Source organism: Nannobrachium achirus (assembly GCF_963921795.1).
Source record: "Nannobrachium achirus genome assembly, chromosome: 10".
NCBI classification, from domain to species: Eukaryota; Metazoa; Chordata; class Actinopteri; order Myctophiformes; family Myctophidae; genus Nannobrachium; species Nannobrachium achirus.
This window is the reverse complement of record NC_137819.1, coordinates 39,530,225-39,552,478: the sequence shown is the minus strand read 5'-3', so window position 1 is coordinate 39,552,478 and position 22,254 is coordinate 39,530,225. Positions and strand designations below refer to the sequence as shown.

At 41.2% G+C, this 22,254-nt stretch overlaps 1 protein-coding gene across 1 annotated transcript; it reads right to left on the bottom strand.

Annotated features, from left to right (window-relative positions):
* Window positions 1–7,300: 7,300 nt before the first annotated feature.
* LOC308293033 (chitin synthase chs-2-like) lies at window positions 7,301–21,859 on the bottom strand (the record flags this gene model as incomplete). The annotated part of the gene is made up of 19 exons (XM_080735463.1): window positions 7,301–7,457; window positions 8,416–8,624; window positions 8,895–9,005; window positions 9,469–9,533; window positions 10,374–10,634; window positions 11,034–11,213; window positions 11,709–11,877; window positions 12,332–12,447; window positions 12,911–13,111; window positions 13,531–13,672; window positions 14,043–14,135; window positions 14,823–14,997; window positions 15,335–15,496; window positions 16,159–16,248; window positions 16,444–16,627; window positions 18,216–19,122; window positions 20,235–20,423; window positions 20,802–20,937; window positions 21,804–21,859. The coding sequence occupies 19 exons, from the start codon at window positions 21,857–21,859 to the stop codon at window positions 7,301–7,303; spliced, it is 3,603 nt and encodes a 1,200-aa protein (XP_080591589.1).
* Between the last annotated feature and the right edge of the window lie 395 nt (window positions 21,860–22,254).

Genomic DNA, 22,254 nt, shown 5'->3' with positions numbered 1-22,254 from the left:
CCACCTCTATAATCATCTTTGAACTAGTCTCCTAGTGGCCAGCCCAGACTGTTGCCTCACACAATTTTCAAATGTCAGCATTCGGAGATTGTGGAATAGTTGTCTACAAGAGCTGCTAGATGCACATGCAGCCTACTGTATACACGGTTTTCTGTTACGTCCTCAGGGTAAGGACTGTTACTACAGTATATACTGTATGTCACTATCTACCACACTATCTACCACACACACACACACACACACACACACACACACACACACACACACACACACACACACACACACACACACACACACACACACACACACACACACACACACACACACACACACACACACACACACACACACACACACACACACACACACACACACACACACACACGATTTACTTACCAAAGATCATCACAGTGCTCTTAACACATTGGATGCTGTTGATTAAACAATGATTTAATCGCTGAGTGGCATGGTATTTTATAGATTTTTCCTTATTTTGGAGGCTCGGAGTAAAAGTAAATGTAATCCGAGTAATTCTGGTATTTCCGTGCAATTGTATTTTCTTTCACACAGAACAGAAAAATTACAATCGCGGCCATCGGTACTTTTGTAACAGCTGGTATAGAGAAGGGCTCGTTTTAAGCATGAACGTGATCTGGAGTTAGATTATGAGATAAGTCCACTTTTGTAAATCTCATAACACTGGCCTGTATTGGGAAACCGGATTTCCTGATCACGTTATCTCCTGTTGCATTCTGGGAAATGGACTGTTTCTCTTCAGCCGCGGCTACCCCAGACAGCAAGCTACGCGTTAATATAAAACCCTATCAGACACTTTGAAGGCACAGAGAGACATTGACGAGTTTGACGTGTGCACGCGTCGTCAGCATCCGGAGTGTTTTAAGCCCTTAATCAGCAAATTGGCCAACAGTATATTTGACGAGTGTAACTGTGTGAGCAAGTATGTACAGTATTTTCTGGACTATAAGGCGCACATGACTATAAGGCGCACTGTCAATGAATGGTCTATTTTCAAACTGTTTTCATATATAAGGCGCACCTGACTATAAGGCGCACATAATAGACGCTTATGCATCCAACAGATGAAGCTGTGCTAAAGGGAATGTCAATGTCAATGAATGATCCATATATAAGGCTCACTGTAGTTTTTTGAGAAAATTAAAGGCTTTTAAGTGCGCCTTATAGTCCGGAAAATACGGTATGTATGTATAGTACAGTATGTATGTATGTATGTATGTATGTATAGTATGTATGTATAGTATGTATGTATAGTATGTGTGTGTGTGTGTGTGTGTGTGTGTGTGTGTGTGTGTGTGTGTGTGTGTGTGTGTGTGTGTGTGTGTGTGTGTATGTATGTATGTAAGCCTTGCCAATGAGGCCCACAAGGCTAGGAGCCTATCTCCTGTACAAGTACATGACAATAGTATGTCGTAGGGACTTACCCCAATCCAACCCTTGATGCCAACCAAGCAGTAAGCAGGGAGTCTTTGGCATCACCCGACCAGGGTTCGAACCCCAACCTCCCAGTCTCAGGGCGGACACTCTAACCGAAAAGAATTATGGCCATTAAACCGACACACAAAAAAACAAAAATACATATGAAGGGCCAGTTGATGGACTCACTCTCTCATGTTAAAATGAAGCTTCAGCGTTTATGCAGGACACGTTTATGCATGATCAGTCTGGCTAAGCTCAAATACTGTGATTTTGACTGACTAAGTTCTGCTATTGTACACCTATGGGGGGTATTGCTTGGCGTTCTCTGATTTTGCTTAGCATGCTCAAAATGCATGCACAAAATTCAGGGAACATCTCCGAAAGCAGAGCCCTTCAAGTGCCAAAATTAACTGTATTCCATTTATGCAATAAATGGTTAAACCTACTTTGACGTGAGTGTTCCTGACTAAAGTATTAAGGGACACAGCCCCATCACCGAAAGGTCCCATCTTTACTCAAATCTACGGTGTGTGTAACTAAAGATGTTCATAGACAAGATTGTGTGCACATCTCAAGCCTATATTCAGGCCAGGTGCTGGACATCAAGGTATCAGATAATGGAGAGGAGAAAAACGCCCGCACACTGTTCATATGCTTCAAAAACTTACTTTTATTATAGGCAACTGGCTGCAACGTTTCGACTTTACGTCTTCATCAGGCAAAAGTTGTAGTAACAAACAAAGAACCCCTTATATACAGGACCATTACTTAATTGTAAGGTATAACACCTGGGAGTAGGGTGGTGCTCAAACCACCTACTCCAATCACAGACACTGGATACATAGCTCCACCCCTCAAAAAGAGTACCTTTACTCAAATACTTAAACAAACTTACATACAGTGTATCAATGAAGTAGTACATGTTATGAACAATAAGATAAATATATACAAAACGTTAAAACCTTTAGTCATGAAAAAAGTTAAAGTTTACAAATAAAGTACAAAAACAACCAAATAATCAACATGACATGATTAGGTTTTAGGCCTATCCATGATAGGGTTTTAAGGTGAGTGTCCCTGGTAACTAAAGATGAACTGTTCTTGAGCAACACTCTCAAACCTACTCACTCATGTGTCTGTGACGTGTGGATATGTGGGGTGAATAACTAATAAATAACTAATAAATGAATGCACTTTGAAAATCCTCTTGGCTTGAACACTAATGCTGCTATTATAATGGTCCCTGTTTTTAGAAGTTTGGGGGTCTGTCCTCCATCAAGAAGACCCTAAACAGTGTTTCTATAACACAAATTGAGAGGAGGGAAGGAAAGTAGCCTAAGGCCCCAGGTAACAGGAAAACAGCAACAGTGATAATAGATGTCTGCACAAAACCGAACCAACAGAGTTAGAGAAAGTGCACACATAGGCATATTCTAACTTAAACCTTGGTTCAGTTGTGTTGTGTAACCTGACTTCAAATCTAACGCTTTCGCTTGTTATCCTGTTCAACGCTAAACAGTATCCGTTTCATTCTGCGTACATGAGTTCTCTTTACTATGCTGAATATTGATGACAAATGTAATAAATAAAATCGTACCTTGATGTGTTGTCGAAATTAAATCCCAAAGGTAGGGTGTCAAATGCAGAACATTACGCTATATCAAATTTACTTCACCTCACTTCACCGTGCACGCAGCATCTACAGTGCACTCTTTTTTGATTTGACTGTATTTCATACCTTTACTTTCATTCTTCAAGAGTCCAGGCAATATGTCTGGATTTGTATTGTTCCACTGACCACAGCAACATAGTGGAAAGCCCCTAGGTATCAAACAACAGCTTTTTACTGATGTTTTTTGGCACATATCCTCGTTGATACAATGGTAAAGATGCTGCTAGTCAGCACCATGTGATACTGATATCATCATCATCACCACTCCCCTATTGATAACTTTAAGGGTTGGATGTGGCTTGTGGTTGGATCGTGGACATGGTTATTTGCCAACACGATCTACACTGCAACTAAATGGCACACAAATAATCTAAATTCATGTTTTGACTCTGAGGAAGATGTGTTAAGCATCGAAACACCTGCAATAGTAAAAAAGTAACGTGCAGACCAGTCGAGTGCTCCATTATTTTATTTGGGTAGACAGTGACTTTCATCCAAATCGCTTACCAGGAAAAAAAAAAAAAAGGAGGGGAAAAAATGGAGTTGTTAATGCACTTTCAACTATTTCATCATCGACATTCAACATTAACGCCTAATTATGTAAGACCAAAGTACACTACCAAACTCCTCCCAGACCCAGTATATTTATCTCTGGTTTGGTAAACAGCACCACAATAATGTAGGCCTACCAGTTGGCAGCAAGTTGCAACACACAGATCATAGTCAGTCATACCATACCGACACACTGGAAAACCCCTTCTTTGCTTTCTTTCACTTTCATTTAGTCTTGGAGTGCAGCTCCTGGCTCAGCTAAACTATGGCCAAATGAATGCAAGTGGGTCTGATACAATGTGTTTGCAGTGTTTCATTACATTATAGGCAAGATCCACAGATCCCCTGGCATAACATTAAAATGCCCCCTTTATCTTTGCTACTTGGCTGGTAAAATGCATGCAAATCATCTTTTTAAATGAGAATAAAATAGGGCCTTTCTGAGTATAATTATTTGTATGTATATTGACATCCATGTTCTACAGTATTTAACATTATTTGTTTAACTGGAAGATAGAAATGGTATATTTGTGGTTGAAACTGGATCCAAAAACTGCTGGTGTAGGGAGGCAGGCCTAAAGCCCACCACTCACCTCACCCTCTCACCTGGAATATTGTGCTGCATGGCCTATTTGTTTTCAATGATACACTACTTGTACTTTACTGTTCAGAGAAAGTGGGCTATAAATTAATTTTAAATGAAAGGGCTTTTCCACACAAAATTACTAAATGTTTCATCTGATTAACCTTTTCACATATCTACCAAAATCACTGTTTGTAAATGTTTTAACTTGTTGATTATATATTTATTATCCACTGTTACTCTGTTGAACTTGAACAAACCTTGCTGAGCTACAAGACAGTAGCTGATTGATTGATCGATTGATTGATTGATTGATTGATTGATTGATCGATCGATCGATTGATTGATTGATTGATTGATTGATTGATGACTGCATATCAAATAAACACGTGGCGTGGTGGTGCTAGAGGCAGGTATGTTATCCAAAATGAGAATAGTGTTCCGTGTTCTGCAGGTCAAGTGAGGACAAACAGAGTGAAGGAGAGAGAGAGGGGGGCGGGGCGCAGCCACACGTGATTTCTTGTAATCTGCAGAGGTTGTTAAACGAAAGGCCTTGCTTCATCAACGCTGCTACCAAAAAAGACACTGACACAATGTCTTTGCTGCCATCTAGTGGTATAAATAAGAAAGACCTGAAAATGCTATGGAACTTACTGTACCCAAATGCAGACATTTACGGGACAGTTCCACAGTTAGTATTAAAATAATCATAAATAAATGTAATTATTTGAGTAGCGTACAAAAAATATTTTCAAGACCTTCTCTACCTTTAATGACTGGGTGGGTATTGTTACCTATATTTTATGAATTATTATTTATTTGATTGTACATCTCGGAATCATTGTGTTAATGCCGATTTATGAGATGATGACGTGTAGCCATTAGCCAATGCATGAACATAAAAGACACAAATAGTTTATATGATATTAATATTTTATAAAACAAGCTAAAAAACAATCAAGTATCAAGTACACAATAGGCAAGAGACTGAGGGTTGTTTCACCGACCCCTATAAAGTGTATGACAAAGACCTTCTTTCTTCTAATCTAATACATGTATGCTTACAACATCTGGTTCACTTGTTAAGTTGTTTTTCTCCTTTCCAAGGTGCGACATTGGATAGAGGTGACCACCTTCTCCTTAAACTATAAGGAGAAGTTATATTCAAAGTAAACACAGAGACAACATTAGAAACATAGTGTACAGTAGCCTACACTGACCTTGCAATTACTGTTCCAAATATAGAACGTATACATATGAGCTATAAATGTATAGTTTTACAAACTCATATTATCAATGAATAACAATACAAAAAAAAGTGTATTTATATTCTTTGGCTTGTTCCTCAGAATGCGCAGCAATGATAAATACAAAAAAGGAGACGTGAATTGTTCATTTAATAAGAACTTAAATACATTTTACATTTATCGAACGATGAGACAGCATGGATGTATTGACATTTCTCAATAATCTAAACTAACAAAAAAAGAAGGAAAAGAAAAGACAGGAAAGGGGTTGGTGGGGTTGGCGATAGGGCCTTTCTGTGTGGAGTTTGCATGTTCTCCCCGTGTCTCCTAGGGTTGATACCCTCACAAAAACATGCACGTAATCCTGGTCTCAATAATGCCTCCCCCTGGCCAGCCGGGGCGCTTGATGGAGGGGAAAGGAACTGGTTGGAATAACGTGTTCCTTCCACGCGCTACGTCCAAACCAGGGAAATCTCCACTGTCAGGTGAAAAGAAGCAACTTGGACTCCTCACGCATAGAAGGAAGCATGAGGTCAGTCCGTTGTCTCCCCAGGCGCGGCAGAGGGAGAGCAGAGCCCAGGATTACATAGGCAATTAGCACTGGGTGAAAAAATGGGTTACAAAATTGTGGGATAAAAAAAAAAAAAAGAAAAGACAGGAAAAAGGTAAACACATGTTTGGAGGACCGTGACAGACAGAAGAGTAGACGCGTCCTCCTTGGTAGTTTACACATAAATAAAGTCAAGTCAAGACAGGACAGGACAGGGATGTGAACATCATCGAGCCTTTCTGTTGAAGTCATTAAGCCTCGCTCCTAGCAAAGGTTTGCTATGTGTGACCCTCATTTGATTAAAATTGATGACCCATTGACCCCATACTCGATCCATCATTGGAGTCAGTGTCAGTGGTGGCTTCGTAAAAGTCAGAGTCCAGGATCTATGAAAAGGAGATAAGCATCAACAAATGCTTTACAGAACAAAACACAATTTAAAACTAACAGCCATTCTAAATTAACAAGTTAAGTAACAAGACGGAAAAAGACAGAATTAACCTAAACATAATATTTTTTAAGAGGACAAAGTTAGTCAAAACAACCAAGAAAAAAAAGGATCCCTTTTCCATTCTTGGTCTGTTTGAACTGCACTTGTATTGAACCTTTCTTGAATAAGCTGTGTGTTACTAGACTACAGAGCAGAACATATATGTATTATCGTTCACAAAATTATGTATTATCGTTCCATACTGTCCATATTTTTTATTTGCACTGTTTCAATCATCAAAAAGCTATTGTACAGGTTTAGAATGATACCTCAGATATATCCTCACGGTCAGATTCCAGGATCTTAGAAAGGTTTGGATGGACCTGGATCAAATAGAATAATAGAATTATTCATTGAAGTAGTACAACATTACACATATGGTTGAAGCTTTAAAGCCGATAACAAATAGTTAAATAGCCATTTTATAATGGATAACCAACTTGACAATCTGTAAAGCTATTGTACAGGTTTAGAATGATACCTCAGATATATCCTCACGGTCAGATTCCAGGATCTTAGAAAGGTTTGGATGGACCTGGATCAAATAGAATAATAGAATTATTCATTGAAGTAGTACAACATTACACATATGGTTGAAGCTTTAAAGCCGATAACAAATAGTTAAATAGCCATTTTATAATGGATAACCAACTTGACAATCTGTAAAGTTCACCATCCATCTGGTACATCAGAAAATCAAAGGCTAACAATAAACAGTAACAGTCAGGGATATTTGACAATGGTTTGAATACTACTTCTTGTTGCCATACAGTGTAGTAGTTGCAGTAGTTGTGGTACTTGTTACCTCATTGTCCTGTGGTAAATAATCCAGATGTTGTTTAGCTTGTTGTTTTCTCGACTTGGACTCTGTGTCCTCAAAGGCCACATAGTGGATCAATGTGTATAATCTGGAAAGAAAAGAAACACGTAATTTTGAATGTGGTTGTAGAATGAACAAAGAATAGAGGACTGCTTAACGCTTCCAGTGCCAGCCCCTAGAGGGCACCAAAGAATGCCAGACTTTCTCCCATAGGGGACTGCATTAGCATCCGGGGGCTCACGTTGCAGTGACGCGCGTGCTCACGTTCGTGCACGTCATGGAAAGGTCCCGGATGATAATGCTAACAGAATAGCTATTCCCATTTTGTCATTTTAAAGATCATTTTTCGGCGATTTCGCCGTAAATAAACCTCGCGCCACATCCCTAAAAACACAATCCAGAGATATGGGCCTCCAAAGATGTGGTTTTTCATTGGATTCGGCGGCGTTGGCGGCTCACGGCCGGCATGGCTTCCCCAGGATTTGGGCCACTGGATTTTAAATTTAGGCTCAGGCTTCAGAAGGCCTCGGATCATTTTATTAATTTCATTAAAAATCCCGAACATGTTCGGGATAGGCACACTGGACTACGTTCCGGAAGCGGCGCTGAACATTCGGTGAACATTGGGGGTCTCAAAAATGTATTTTAAACCATTTTTAATGGAATATATCGTCGGACCATGTAAAATGGCTAGCTGGCTAGTGTAGGACGAGCCAGGACCACCCACGGCTCTACAAGCAGCTCAGGGTAAGTCAATTAATAAAAAAAATATTGTTTTGGATTGAACATATCCCGAACATGTTCGGGATAGGCACAGAATGAGTTAAATGAACTAACTGAGATGCACTGGGTATGTAATGAACGTGAAGTAACAGACTGCACTTGTATGAATGAATTAACTTAAAGAGAATGACGATAGCAACGTACGCCACAATGCTAGATGACATTTTATGAGTTGTGACCAGTTTATACTGAATTGTGCATAATCACTGAGAGCGAAAAAAAACAAAGAAACGTGTCTGATCCAGTGAAGCAGAAGTGCTCACCTGTGATAGAGCATGGTCAAGAACTGAATACCGATCAACAAGGCAAAGCTGAAGAGAGACATGAATGCAACCGGGTCGATGTGCATGTACTCCCCGGTGTGTTCCATGGTCAGGTTGACCTTGGGAATGGGAACCTTCAGGTTGATGAACTGGAGGATAAACGCTGTCACCAGCCACAAGGAGTTGGCGGAAAAGAACACAAAAGACACCTGCATGAGAGAAAAATAAAATGACATCTTTATGCTTGTGGCCACTGTTCTCAGACCAGCCTATACAGTGCGTACATGGTCAGGGTTCCATTCCCCCCCAAAACGGGAGCCTCATACTTTGTAAGATAATAGGAAAAAGTGCCATAATGCAATCAAAATACTGTAAATAAAATGATTTATTCAGTCTACATTGTGGGTGTGATTATGCAAAATATTTCCATAAATGTGTTTCAACTCTGTTTCTTCATTTTGGGACATCTTCATTCATACCTTGTTCCTGAGTTCTCTGAGGCTCTTGGTGATCTTCATCTGTTTGTCTTTGTCCTCTGCCAGTGGTTCAAGATACTTCTTCTGTAGTTCCTTCCAAAACTCCTCCTCTTCCTGTGGAGAAACTCTTAAATGAGGTGCAACACCTACGTATTCTGTACTGTAACTGTACTTCATGTCAGGTGTCCAATCATGTGCTGTGGATGACTGAGTATTAGCTGGCACAGCATTCCAACCAAACACTATACAAGATGGTAATTCACTACTGTGATATCACTGCACGTATTCCTACACCTGCCAGGGAGCCAATCAAGACACAGGTGAGGGAGGTCTATCCTGTGGAATTCATGTGGAATTCATAATCACACAGCAGGGAGTGTTGGGCCGGGAGGAGTAGGGCAAAATGCTCTACGTCCTCCCAGCGGGGGCTCCTCAATGGCAGTCTGAGTCAGTAGGATACAACACCAGCGAACAGACACAAATGTGTGTGGGGAGGAATTAATTGGCATAATGACTAAATTGGGGAGAAACGGGGGGGGGGGGGGGGGGGGGGGGATAATGATAATGGTCCACTCACTGTGTCAAGTGTATGTTCATGTAGGGACATCTCCTCAGACAAGGTCTGTAACTGCATGATCCAGTCTGCAGTCAATGAGGGAGAAACAAGAGTATAAATGAATAATCATAAAGAAGAAAGGTGATAGGCCTATTTGAAGACCTTTTGTGTTGTCTACATCTATGACAAGATTCTATGTTATTTCTAAGCAAGTAGAGGGATATTTGTGTGGCCTTACCTTGATGAACACAAGTCAAAAGAGGATCTTCTTCCCTGAGGCAAAAATAAATTAAAGTATTATTTTATAATATTACTATATACATGTAGCTCTTTACAGTATCACTGCCATCCATTACTCTAATCAGTGCAATCAATCAAATCTTTTATGTGAGCAATTCATTAAGTCCTTATGTCATAAAAATAATTAAAATGGTTCTTCTCTCACAATAAAAAACAAGGAAGTGACATAGTATTCACCTGCAATGAATATTAAATTGAAAGCTTTAAATATAACAATATAAATTGATATTACATACATGATAAAAAAATGTACCCTTATTCTACATCCTAAATGCCCATTATCCAACAATGAATACTTGCCTCTCTTCCTCCATAGAATGTTCTATGTGCTTTGTTAGGATGGGATAAGGACCGTCCACAGGCTCCACCACCTCTATAGACGCCATGTTCTCTTTACCAGCCTTCCAGCAGAGGCAATCACAGCATTTGGTCCAGCTCGTACTTGTATCTGGGAGAGCATGGAGGAATCTCCTACCCGAAACTGAAAAAGAAATGGTAAATATCAAATGACTATTCTAAGGTACATTTCTAATGGTCTAACGTGAGTAATTGTGTGCTAATGATATATAACATAACAAAAAAAGGACAGTAATTAAATAAGTAGTTCCTGTGGTAACTAGGCCTACCTGTAGGCGCAGCAATCCTCTGTGCCCCACCAGCAGAGGGCGCAGCCTCCCTGGTTCCCCAGGACATGTTGTTCATGTTGGTGATGGAGTAGATGATGAGCAGGAGGTAGGCACTGGGTGCGCTCAGGAAGTAGAGCACACCGTAGCCCAACAGGTGGATCTCCTGAGGGTGCATCAGGCCCGTCACAAAGCACACCACCACCAGGGAGATGGAGAAGAGACAGCTGGGACTCAAAATGGTGTCTTCCCTGATCATGGTGTCTGTCGGAACAGTAATGAAGGGTTATGAAAATAAAACCGCTGAAAACAAGAATGCGTACAAGAAATAGAGGTTATTATTATTATTCTTTAAGTATGAAGAAAATGTTTCTTCTTTCTTTTCTTAAAGCCTATTACACACACATCATACAAATCGTATGTATCGAATCTGCAATCTAATCACTACTTTTTCTTATTTCTATTTTTAGGGCTTCTGTCTAAAAATGATTTCTGTCTGTCTTCTGTCTTTATTGATAGTCTAAATGGAGATGGATTTAGGAAACAGGGAGAGAGAGTTGGGGAGAGACGTGCAATGAAGATCGTCAGGATCTGGACTCGAACCCACAATGCGCTGTCAGGCTACATTAGAGCCTAAGTGCGGGGCCTTTAATCCCTACTTACCTATTAAGATCATGGGTAGTGCCAACATGAATATAGAATAGCAGATGCTCATGACGGCAGCGACAGTGACCAGTGTGTCTGACTTGAGCTTGAAACAGAGAACCAGGTAGACGGCAGGGGGCAATACTGCCAGGACCAATGCACCGTTGAAGTCTATGTTTAACATCAATGTCAAACTTCCTGGAAGAAAATAAATAAATACAATGTGCAGTTTAGTTAAACTGTAGGTTAGGTGAGCTTCAGTTAGTTTAGTTTACATTAGGCTACATTTACACAAGTAGATTGGTTGCAGTTTTGATTAAATGGACATTGATTGGTACATACTACATGCACTATGTAGTGAAGTCAAAATTACATGAGTAGGCCTATACCCAAAAATGATACATTTGTTTTACCCTTATACTATACACACTGTCCTTTTTGGCTTTTTTCTTAAAGTAACATCATCAATTAAAGGAGTGGTTCACACCCAAAATGAATTCATCCCCATTGATTCCAGATTATGGGTGTACATTTACTATAATCACATTTTTGTCTTAGGAATGTGTCCTTTAACCAATGATTTGTCTTTACATCAAGCAGTTGTTTGGGTGTGGAAATAATTAAACCATTCTTCATCTTCATTGTTTTGCTAAACAATAAATACCTTATAATAAAATAAAAATCTAATTCAACCTGCAATCATGATGCACATGGTGGCAGGCCCCAGTATGGCTGTAACCATGCTCATCAGCTGGTAAAAGATGTAGAGTCTGGAGATGGATGGGTTTCTAGTAGAGGTCAGAAAGCCGGAGCCTAGCAGATTCACAGTGTTGGCCATGGTGGATGGGACCCATCGACGACGCTGGGATTTTATAATACATGTAGGCATTTAGCACACACTCTCATCCAAAGTGACAAAATGCAAGATCAGAGTGAACAGCATGAACTCTTAATCAACCAACAACAGGGTAAATGGACAAGTATAAAACCGTGCCAAAAAGTTAAGTCCAATAAAGTTACTAGGATAGCAGGAAGACATCAAACATAGCATCTGAATACACAGTATATATTATCTGGATAACATAACACTTGGTATAGTCTTGTAATCTTTTTGATGTTTCTTCACATCGTTAATACTGCTGTATAAAAGCAATAGAACACTCTCTTGAATAACATCATTGCATGATGTTAGTTTGCAATAGTTCGCAAACAGGTGATTGTAAACAAATAAGTCATAATAGATTATATCAATAAATGGCAACCATGGCCATTATGTTTCATAATGTTTGAGTGACATGCCTTTATTATGGGCGTACCTGATTGTAGAACTCTTTGAAGCCCTCTGGAGCGTTGGTATAGGCATCAGATGCAGAGTTGTACTCCACCCTCCATCCCTGCCGAAGTAACAAAAGACACAGCCAGCGGTCCTCACCTGAACAGGAACAGAAAAACAGGTAAGGGTGGAATGAACAAGATAGACAAGATACACATCCACTCATCCATCCATCCATCCATCCATCCATCCATCCATCCATCCATCCATCCATCCATCAATGCTTCCAGCAGCCAAGCACTGTTTGTCTTGTTGAAAATCAACCTTTTACTCAAACCCATATCTTAGCATGGTTGTTTTTTAGTGGGGGAAAATAGTTAATTTAAGTTAATTATAAGTTAATAATAAGTTAATTATCTGAAAACGTCATGATGGCATCGGCAGATAGTCTATACGATTTAGTTGCACTGGATTAAGAGTGTCTGCTAAATGCCTTAGGCAAAAGTGATAGAGAACCAATCATCAAAAAGTCTTGCAAAACGCTGAATGTGACTGAATGTGACTGGTTACCCCAGTCAACAAATAAGCATCATATTACCGGTACATATGACATCTCCCCTACCTTGGTCATTGCGTACATAGTGTATGGCCTCTGTAGACTTGGTGGTATATGTCCTCATCACATTATCGTCCATGAGCGCAGCTGCTCTGTACAGGCTGAAACAGCCTGGGCTGCAGAGCACAGAGCCCAACACATGCTCTGCTGTCTTCTGGAGCCAGTGTCCCATTGCATACTCGAACTTCTGGAACCACACCATGGGACCTAACGACCATACATGAAAGATAGATTGCTTTTTTAGCTCATTTAAAGCTTTTTTACTGATTAGGTGCTCGGTCTACCTACATTATTTATCTCTATTTCTCTGCATTTGATGTATTAATGTTGATGTATTGATGTATTACCATGCTTATTGTATTGATGTATTACCTTACTTGTTGTAAGTCGCTCTGGATTAAGAGTGTCTGCTAAATGCCTAAATAGTAGATTTCGCTGCTTGTACCTACGTATACTCTATGAGTAAGTGACAAATTACAAACGCTCTTTGATTCTTGATAACACATTATAAACCGTCTTGATTCTTTTTCTTGTGTGAATTTTCTTGCAGCTAATATGCAACATTCCTTGGAACTTCTCTAAATTAAAGTTTTCTGTATTTTTGTTATTTTTTCCCATGTACCAACCTGTCCCTGTGGGGTGGATTCGTCCGCAGGCTGCACCAACGTTTGGGTACTGTCTGAGACGATCCACAAGCACCATCACAGCAGACGGCTGGAAGTCTGTGTCTCCATCTAAAGCCAGGATGTAAGTGTTCTGTTTCTCTTTCTGGGGGCGAGACAAATTCATAGTTAGGATGTGGAGTGGACTGCTTGGGTTTTGGTTATCAATTATTTTAATTCTTTTGTAACGTTCAATGGAAATGTATATGAATCTGAAACCACTCGTAGAATTTTGTATTTAGAAAACTGTTCTTATATTCTTATGTAATGTATAGTTTGAAGTCGAACAGTCTTGCGATTATGTGAACTACACTACTACAGGACATGCACTCACACAGATTATTTGCGTTTATATTATGATAATTATTATTAACATTAGCAATAGTATTAGTAGTAAATATAGTATTGGTATTATTATTATGTACCGTACTCCTACCGGTATATTGATATAAGAACATGTTTTCTACTTATCGAACCTCCAACTGTTTCTTCAGCTCTTTCATATTACGTCCATTCATCCAGTATTTATTGGTCAGCCTCCAACCCAGATGGTAGTACATGTACATGACCTAGAAAACAATAAACCAACAGAATTGATCAAGAAATAAAATAAATGGGGGGGCACGGTGGTGCAGTGGCTAGCACTTCGCCTCACAGCTAGAAGGTCCTGGGTTCGATTCCCGCCGGGGGAAGCTGTGGGTGCTGGGGGCGTGTTCCTCCACCCGCGTCATCAGCACCCACACCCTAGGTGGGGTTGGCGATAGGGCCTTTCTGTGGTGAGTTTGCATGTTCTCCCCGTGTCTCCTTGGGCATAGGCCCTCACACAAAAACATGCAGTAGTCCTGGTTTCTATATACCTCCCCCTAGCCAGCCGGGTGCTCCCCAATGTCCCCTGGCGCGGCAGGGGGAGAGCGGAAACCAGGACTGCAGGTTAGGTAGTCACCGGGTGAGAAAAATGGGTTGCAAAAACCGTGGGATAAAAAACATTCAAAAAAGAAAAGAAAAAAAAAAACTTTTTTGTTGACAAAATGTATAGCATTTCCTATTTCACTTGTTTCTTTGTCTTATCTATCTGTAACATCCAGGATTATTTGTTTACCTCGTGCACTTAAACCACTCTTATTTTATATTTTATCCTAAGTTGGACACCTTGGCCTGCCCTGGACTTCACAAATTGCTAACAACAATGTATCAACTCTATAATTCATGAAAAGGTGGATAGATTGCATCACTCTCTAAACATTTCATCTGTATACCTGGGACCACCTCTTCTTGTGGCGTATGAGGTGTTTGTCCTTAAAATGAACCATCAGGGTGTTCCCCTGAGGCATGGTGACCTCCAGACGACCTCCGTACGGCGTCCTCAGCAGCCGCTGTCCAGGTATGGGTGGCTTGAATGTGAACAGTCTCCCACTGACCTGTGTGAAAATACTGACCATCAAATCAAGACAGTTAGCTACCGGTATATGGCTTGAGATGCCTGCATGTTTAACCCATTTAACCCGGGAAAGCATCTGTGTCAGTGTGTCACTTTGTGCCGTCCTGAGAGCTTGTACATCTGCTATTTTTGAACAATTTAGAAAAATCTTGAAAGTGCAAGAAGGTAGGAATTATACTGTAGTTTATCAGACAGAGGACAGAGGACTCTCCCACCAAGATTCCCGAGGCTGACCAAACAATGAAACGTCAATTTTATAATCCAAACATCAAATAGAAGTCAAACAATCTTTTTTTATAAATGATTGAGTAAAATGTGAATACATTTTACCTGTAAACCTCTTTGATGACCTCCACAAGGACCTCTGCATACTCATTGACATGGCGGCCTTGACTTCCTGGCACGTCTTTGAAAGCATCGTCAAAGTAGACGTGGCATTCAAAGCTCACATCGCCAGTATTTAAAGCCATCTTTGGTCTGTACCGGTCCAACCTGTAGTGGCAGAGATAAAAACAAACAAAATAACTGACATACCGTACTAGATGATGCTCATGACAAATGTTATATCAGTTCATGTGAAATGGCAGCAAGCTGGATAGGCTTAGACTAACTTGGTTTCCAGTTAGAAAACACACCTCCAAATATGGGGTTCAATTTCGTTCTACTGCTATGCCATTGTAGCCCCCATAGTTACAGTAGTACAGCCATGAACCAGCGCACAACAGCTCTGCCAATCAGGCTCAGCCCTATAGGCATGATGGGTTGTGTGTTGGTCTGGTGAGTAGGAGCCCCGGGTTCAATCCCCACTTCCGTGAATCACTACACCATCAAAATGTGGAAAGCCCTTCCAACAGACACCAACAAGTCCTTTAAAACTGCCATGGCAAATGTCTGCAATTAGTAACTGGTCCTAGTAAAGTCCTCTAAGCTCAACATCTGATTTTTGTGTTATCCTTTTAACAATCAGTGTACAATTATACCTCTGTAATATTTACAAAATGTTAATAAAGTATTCAGTTGACAAAAGAAAGGTTCAAACACAAGTCACTTATGAGGTGGATATCCGCTTTATTTTACACACATTTTTAGCATTTGAAAATTGTCTGTCTCATGAGACTATTGTTTCATCAAATTTGTGTAATAACATAACTCACCGGAATAGTGATATTATAATCTTCATCATTTCATCAGAAGTCTCGTGCCACATGGTTGCACACACGAACACGGTCACTGATTCTGTGAAACTAGAACAAGAAACACATACAAGAGACACGTACATTCAGACGTCTTCACGGGTCTATCCGAACCCATACATTTTTATTGGTAATTGTAATTATTAGGTTTGTTGGGTCTATATAAACGTTTGTCTATATGATCGTTCGTACACAGTATCCACTCTCCCTCAACACACACACACACGCACACACACACAGACTTACAACTTGCGTGTGCCAGTCTTCTTTATCTCAAAGCGTGTGTTGAGCAGCATGGACTGCTCCAGAAAGGCTCCCTCATACATTCTCCTGACAAACAGATGCTCGGTCCTCTGGATGCGCTGCAGCTTCAGAGTGCTGATGTAGATGGTGGACAGCAGGAGACCTAGCCACCAAGCCAATGCTGAACCTACACAACAGTACAATAGAGGTGCTTCAAAACATGATACCATCTAGAATAAATCTAAAGTGATGCACATTTCAGAGAGACAGAAAACGTAATCTGCTTCAAAGTGAGTAGAACAATTAAGAAACAGCACGTTTTGTACTTGTATGTTCATAACGGCACCTGTCCTTAAACCCACTGATGCCCTACAACTGGTGTCATCGATCTGACAAATCAGTGGTTCCAAAATATTTTATCTGGAGACCCAAAAAAGATCTCCTCAAAAAAGGCAATTAGAGCCAAGTAAAGCTGACTCAGTTGTATTTGTGAACATGAAACTTGTATATGATTTCATAAAAATAACACATTCATCTATTCGTATTCTTGAAGAACTGGATAGCTCTTTTCGGCTCCTTCCCAAAAGATGGCATCTACCCACAGATATTCATGTTGCTTTTCTTTTGTCTTCAACCTGTCCTTATCTCTTTCTTCTCCTATCATCAGAGCTGGCAGTGGTAATGAATTGGAGCTTGTGTTCTCCGCTATCCCTCTGACCTCTCTATACACTCCCCCTCGTGTCTCAGATCACCACATTATAACCTTATCCATCTCTCCCGCTCCACGCTCCCACCCAAACCCAACCTCAAACTGTCACATCTCCATGGAACCTGAGTTCTCTAAACCCCTCCTATCTCTCTCTTCTTCTATCCTCTCCTCTCCGTCCCTCTCCTGATTCCTTCCCCTCCCTCTCGACTGACTCTACCACGTCCTCATCTCCTTTCACTATCACTGCCCCCCCTCTCCTGCAAGCCAGCACAGCAGTATATGTCAGCTCCTTGGTTATCTGAAACCCTCAGAGCTGTGCAAACAGGTCCCAGGTGAACTCTTCCAACTTTCATCCATTCCTTTGTTCACTCTGTAGCAGTCTTAAGGCCTGTCCATAGTATCTCCGAAATGTTCCGATGTGCAAATTTACGAACTATAATTCGGTCTAATGCTTTTCAGAAGTCGCAAGGTACATCATTTTATGGTCGAAAAGGACCTTTTGACCAAAATCTTCGGTTTTGGTGAAAAAGTATAGACAGGGCTCTAATGCCTCTCCCCCTTCCTTAAACCCACTCTACCTGCTCCCAACCGTCTCTACTGAAGCTTTCGTCATCGACTTTGATATGAAGTTTGACGACATCGGAATATATTTCTCCCAGTTTTCCAATCATCAATCATTGAAACAGACTCACTTAAGACGACATCAGAATATCTTTCTCCCAGTTTTCCAATCATCAATCATTGAACAGACTCACTTAATGCTGACCCCCACATGTAAGCCTGTCTTACTTGTCTCCTCATTCTCCACATGAGCCATCCACCTGACAAACCAGTGGTTCCCTAAATTTCCCCCTTGGGATAATAAAGGTATCTATCGTTCCCGAACTTTTTAGCTTGAGACCCAAAAGAGATCTCCCCGGGACCCAAACTAGTGAAAATAGCAGATCTACAAACCATAAAAGGCAATTAGATTCGAGTCAAGTTGGCTTAGTTGTATTTGTGAACAGGAAACTTATGCTATGATTTCATAACAATGACAAATTCTTGACAAATATTACTCTCATACCTCCCAACAGAAGCATCTCAGTCATCTGGGTTAGGTCTCGACTACACAAAGTGTGCGCCGTGTCCAAAACCAACAGCTGGAACCATGGAAGATCTTGGCCCCAAACACGAACAGTGTCATTGCAGTAATTTGTGAAGGTGAAGTTATGGGCCAACTTGTTGTCGGTTATGTGGTTCTGAAAGGAAATCATCACCGCAGAAACAAAGATGACCAGAACGGCCAGGGAGGCGAGGTACATGGGCAGGAGGAAGCTCCGCCGCACGGCATGCATCTTGCAGGCCATCAAGGCAAACCAGTGACACAGGGCCGAAGAGACGAGCTGGACGCCGGTGAGGGTCAGCGCAACTTTCTTTACGTCGTCAGGGACGGTGGCGAGCGAGGTCCAGTCTCTGCCGGACAGAGGGACAAACGCTCCGAGCACGGCGGCCGTCACCAGGATCCTCATGAGGCTGGACATGATGTGTTGAATGTTCTGGGAGTGTTTTAAATCTTCAGAAAGACGGTAGAAGAAGCCCGGTCCACCGGCGCCCTCTGCGGTACCAGTGCTGCTCCTGCTCCTGCTCCTGCTGAACAAGCTGACGTAGTTCTCCCACCAGTTGAGTGAAACCAAGAAGGTCGCGACGACGGCCATGCCTGACCACAGAACCATCTCTCCACTTCTCTCCTCCAGCAGCTGTGAGAGGAGAAAGAGAACGTGTCCCAGTAGGATGAGAAGGAACGCCAAGATGGGTGGTAAGAGGAACCAGTTCCTCTCCCTGGCAGAGCACCGGGCTACCACCTGGAAGACAGCGGAGAGGAGGGCAATGCTATTAAGAAGCATCACGTTAGTGATGATGTCCAGCGACGGCATCACCACGATGAGGAGGACAGCAGAACCCAGTGCCACCAGGACGTCTATGAAGAGAACCTGCAGAAATCAGAAGAACACAGAGAAGATCATGAATCAGAGGAATATTACGATATAGAAGGAGAAGACCCGGCCGGTTGTACTATAGGTGAAGAAGGTGGACAAGAATGCGTGTTATAGAAACACATTTCCAGAATAAAATGTGGGGTCTGTGCAGTAATTACTGCCAATAGCTGCCAAGTTTGGGCTTTGGGTTTACTAGGCGGCTAAACATGTCACTCATTTGTTGGTAAAGTGTTGTTGGGGTTCACATATATGTTTGCTATGGTTATAGACAGGGACCACAATAAACCGTATTCACTTCAATTCAAATGCATATGAAATATGGGTAAGATTGTATGCACTCAGTGTCACAGTGACCCCTAGGCTGAAAACCAAATATGGAGGACAGTAATACTTTGCCAGTCTTTGTAATTGTATAAAATCTTACATTAAAACGTTTCTATGAGTGTACTCAGTACAGTAATTCAGAGAATGACTTGACATCAAAGAAATAACTCCTGCACACGGTCTTCTTTACCTGCGATTAAACGCAACAAAACGGCTTGTAGGCCTACAGTATATTAGTTCTAATCACAGGTATGGTCGTCAGGTTTTGAACTATAGGACAGCAAAAGATACTGTACTATTTAACACTGTAGACATTTCACCCCACAAACGCTATGCTGACACCTGTGATATTTGCAACTCCAAGAAGAGGGCAGAACAGAAATGCCCCCCCCCCCCCCTCCCTCTTCTCCCCTCATCAAATACCTGTATGTGTGTCTCAAAGAATAGCCTATCTACTTTGGTTGCACCATGTAATTAGAATCCTTTATTACATCCCATGTGCCTACTCATACTTGCAGTTTCACACACAACCCCAAAACCTTGTCATCACATGACCCAGACAGTGAGACAGATGGAGAGAGGCAGACAATGACCGTGGAAGAGAGTGACGGGAGAGACAAAGTGCGAGTGGTAATCATATGCCATGCTACTCTTTCATCGCTGAAATTTAACTGCGTACATCGTTATTATTACAAGTAGGGCATCGTTCTACTGTGCACACCTTTTGTATATATACCTGTTAAGCAATTCAAGCACTCGTATTGATATCAAATGTTTCTTACAAAGAGAGCGGTTGCTCTGGCTGGTATTTTGGAGGTTTTGAAGCAGGCCTTCCAGAGGCTCTTGAGCAGCAGAAGGATGCTGGGAGTGACCAGGGTACCGCCCACACACAGCAGGGTCAAGGGTTTGTGCTCCGCTGGCACCGTGTGCATGGTATCACTTGACAAGGTGATGAGCAGCAGGAGGGAGGTCTGAAAACACATAGCCATTATAGTTCACCCCATGAAGCCTTGGATTTTGTTTTTGTCGCATTCCTGAGACAATAATTTGATGACCGGTGGATTCAGGAGTCTACTGAGTCTCCTACTGACCGATGAAATGATTGGCTGAGGAATATGACAAAAACTAAAAATATCTTCGTGAATTCAAGGCTTCATGGGGTATATAATTTACAGAAAATAAATGTATTTTGGGTGAACTACTCCTTTAGGTCCAAGGGTACCAATATCACAATAGTTAGAGCCATAGAGTATAGAGCACATATTATCATAATATTACACAAAACATTAACTAACATAATTGTATAATTTATATTGTAGGCCTATATTCTCTGACTATGGATCCTGTACCTTGCTGCATATGGCCAATCCAAACACCAGCAGTGTCACCACACACAGAGTGACAAATTTAAGCAACTTGATCACTTTCCAAGGCGTCTGTTCATCATGGACCACTGGCACCTGACGGCAAGTGTCCCACGGTCTACTAATGAACAGAGGATTAACAAATAACTGTTAAACACAAAAAGATAGATAGATACCTTTATTATCCCAAGGGGGGAAATCAGTCGCCCGGGAGCAGCACAGCAGTTTAAGGTTATTTACAAAGTTACAGAGAAGTATGAAAAGAAAGAAAAACTACAGTGTACAGTAAAAGAGCAAGGTACACACAAAAAAAGAAAACGAAGAATATAGTGTCAAAACAGTCAATAACGCTCATAAGTGTAACAGCCATACTTAGAAAAGCAAATAGCAATACTTAAGCACAACTTATCGATACAGTGCCAAACAAAAGGTTTTTTAAAAAAAGTTTAAAAGTTTTTTTGGTCAATTAAAGCCCTACTTCATCATACAAAAGTGTCGCACTAAAGTAGTGAAAATAGCAGATCTACAAGCATACAACGCCTCGCGATGCAAGGCGTTGTGTGCAGATCGGCTATTTTCACTATTTCAAAAATAACCAAAAAGGAAGGTTTTGGACATACAAGGTTTACACCTGACAACAACAATGTGTGTGTGTGTGTGTGTGTGTGTGTGTGTGTGTGTGTGTGTGTGTGTGTGTGTGTGTGTGTGTGTGTGTGTGTGTGTACAGTATGTGTGTGTGTGTGTGTGTGTGTGTGTGTGTGTGTGTGTGTGTGTGTGTGTGTGTGTGTGTGTGTGTGTGTGTGTGTGTGTGTGTGTGTGTGTGTGTGTGTTGCTATTGTTTGCCTCACACAAAAGCAATGTTGACATTATTGCAATGACATCATATACAGTACATTGTACGAGTACATACTATATAGTGTGTGTGCGTGCGTGCGTGCGTGAGTGCGTGCGTGCGTGTGCATGTAAATAATCAAAAGGAGCACTTACTTCACTATGTGCTTCTCTTCAGACATGTGCTTGAAGCAGTGCTTCTCTTCAGACATGCCAGCTATTGCTGATGGATGTGTTCTGAGCAACAGATGAGTTATAAATATGTAAAATTGATTTGCTGAATGCCTCTCTTTTGTTACTACTCTATATCATCCTATTCTTTCGTTCTAAAGTCAGCAGCCAGTCCTAAAATACCCATCAATTAACGCAACGTTTAAACATTTCCTCAACTTTATATGCACGCACATACCGGTATACACAAATGGTGCATTTATCTAGCGCCTTTATCCAAGGCGCTTTACAGAGATTGTTCATTACATTCACCCATACCGGTACATTCAGGGACGTGCTGGCCATTGGGAAAAGCGGGACAACTCCCGAACGGCCGGTTCATTCCCGGCCGGTCCAGGCCGGCCATTAGGAAAGAAATAAAAAATAAAATGTCTGT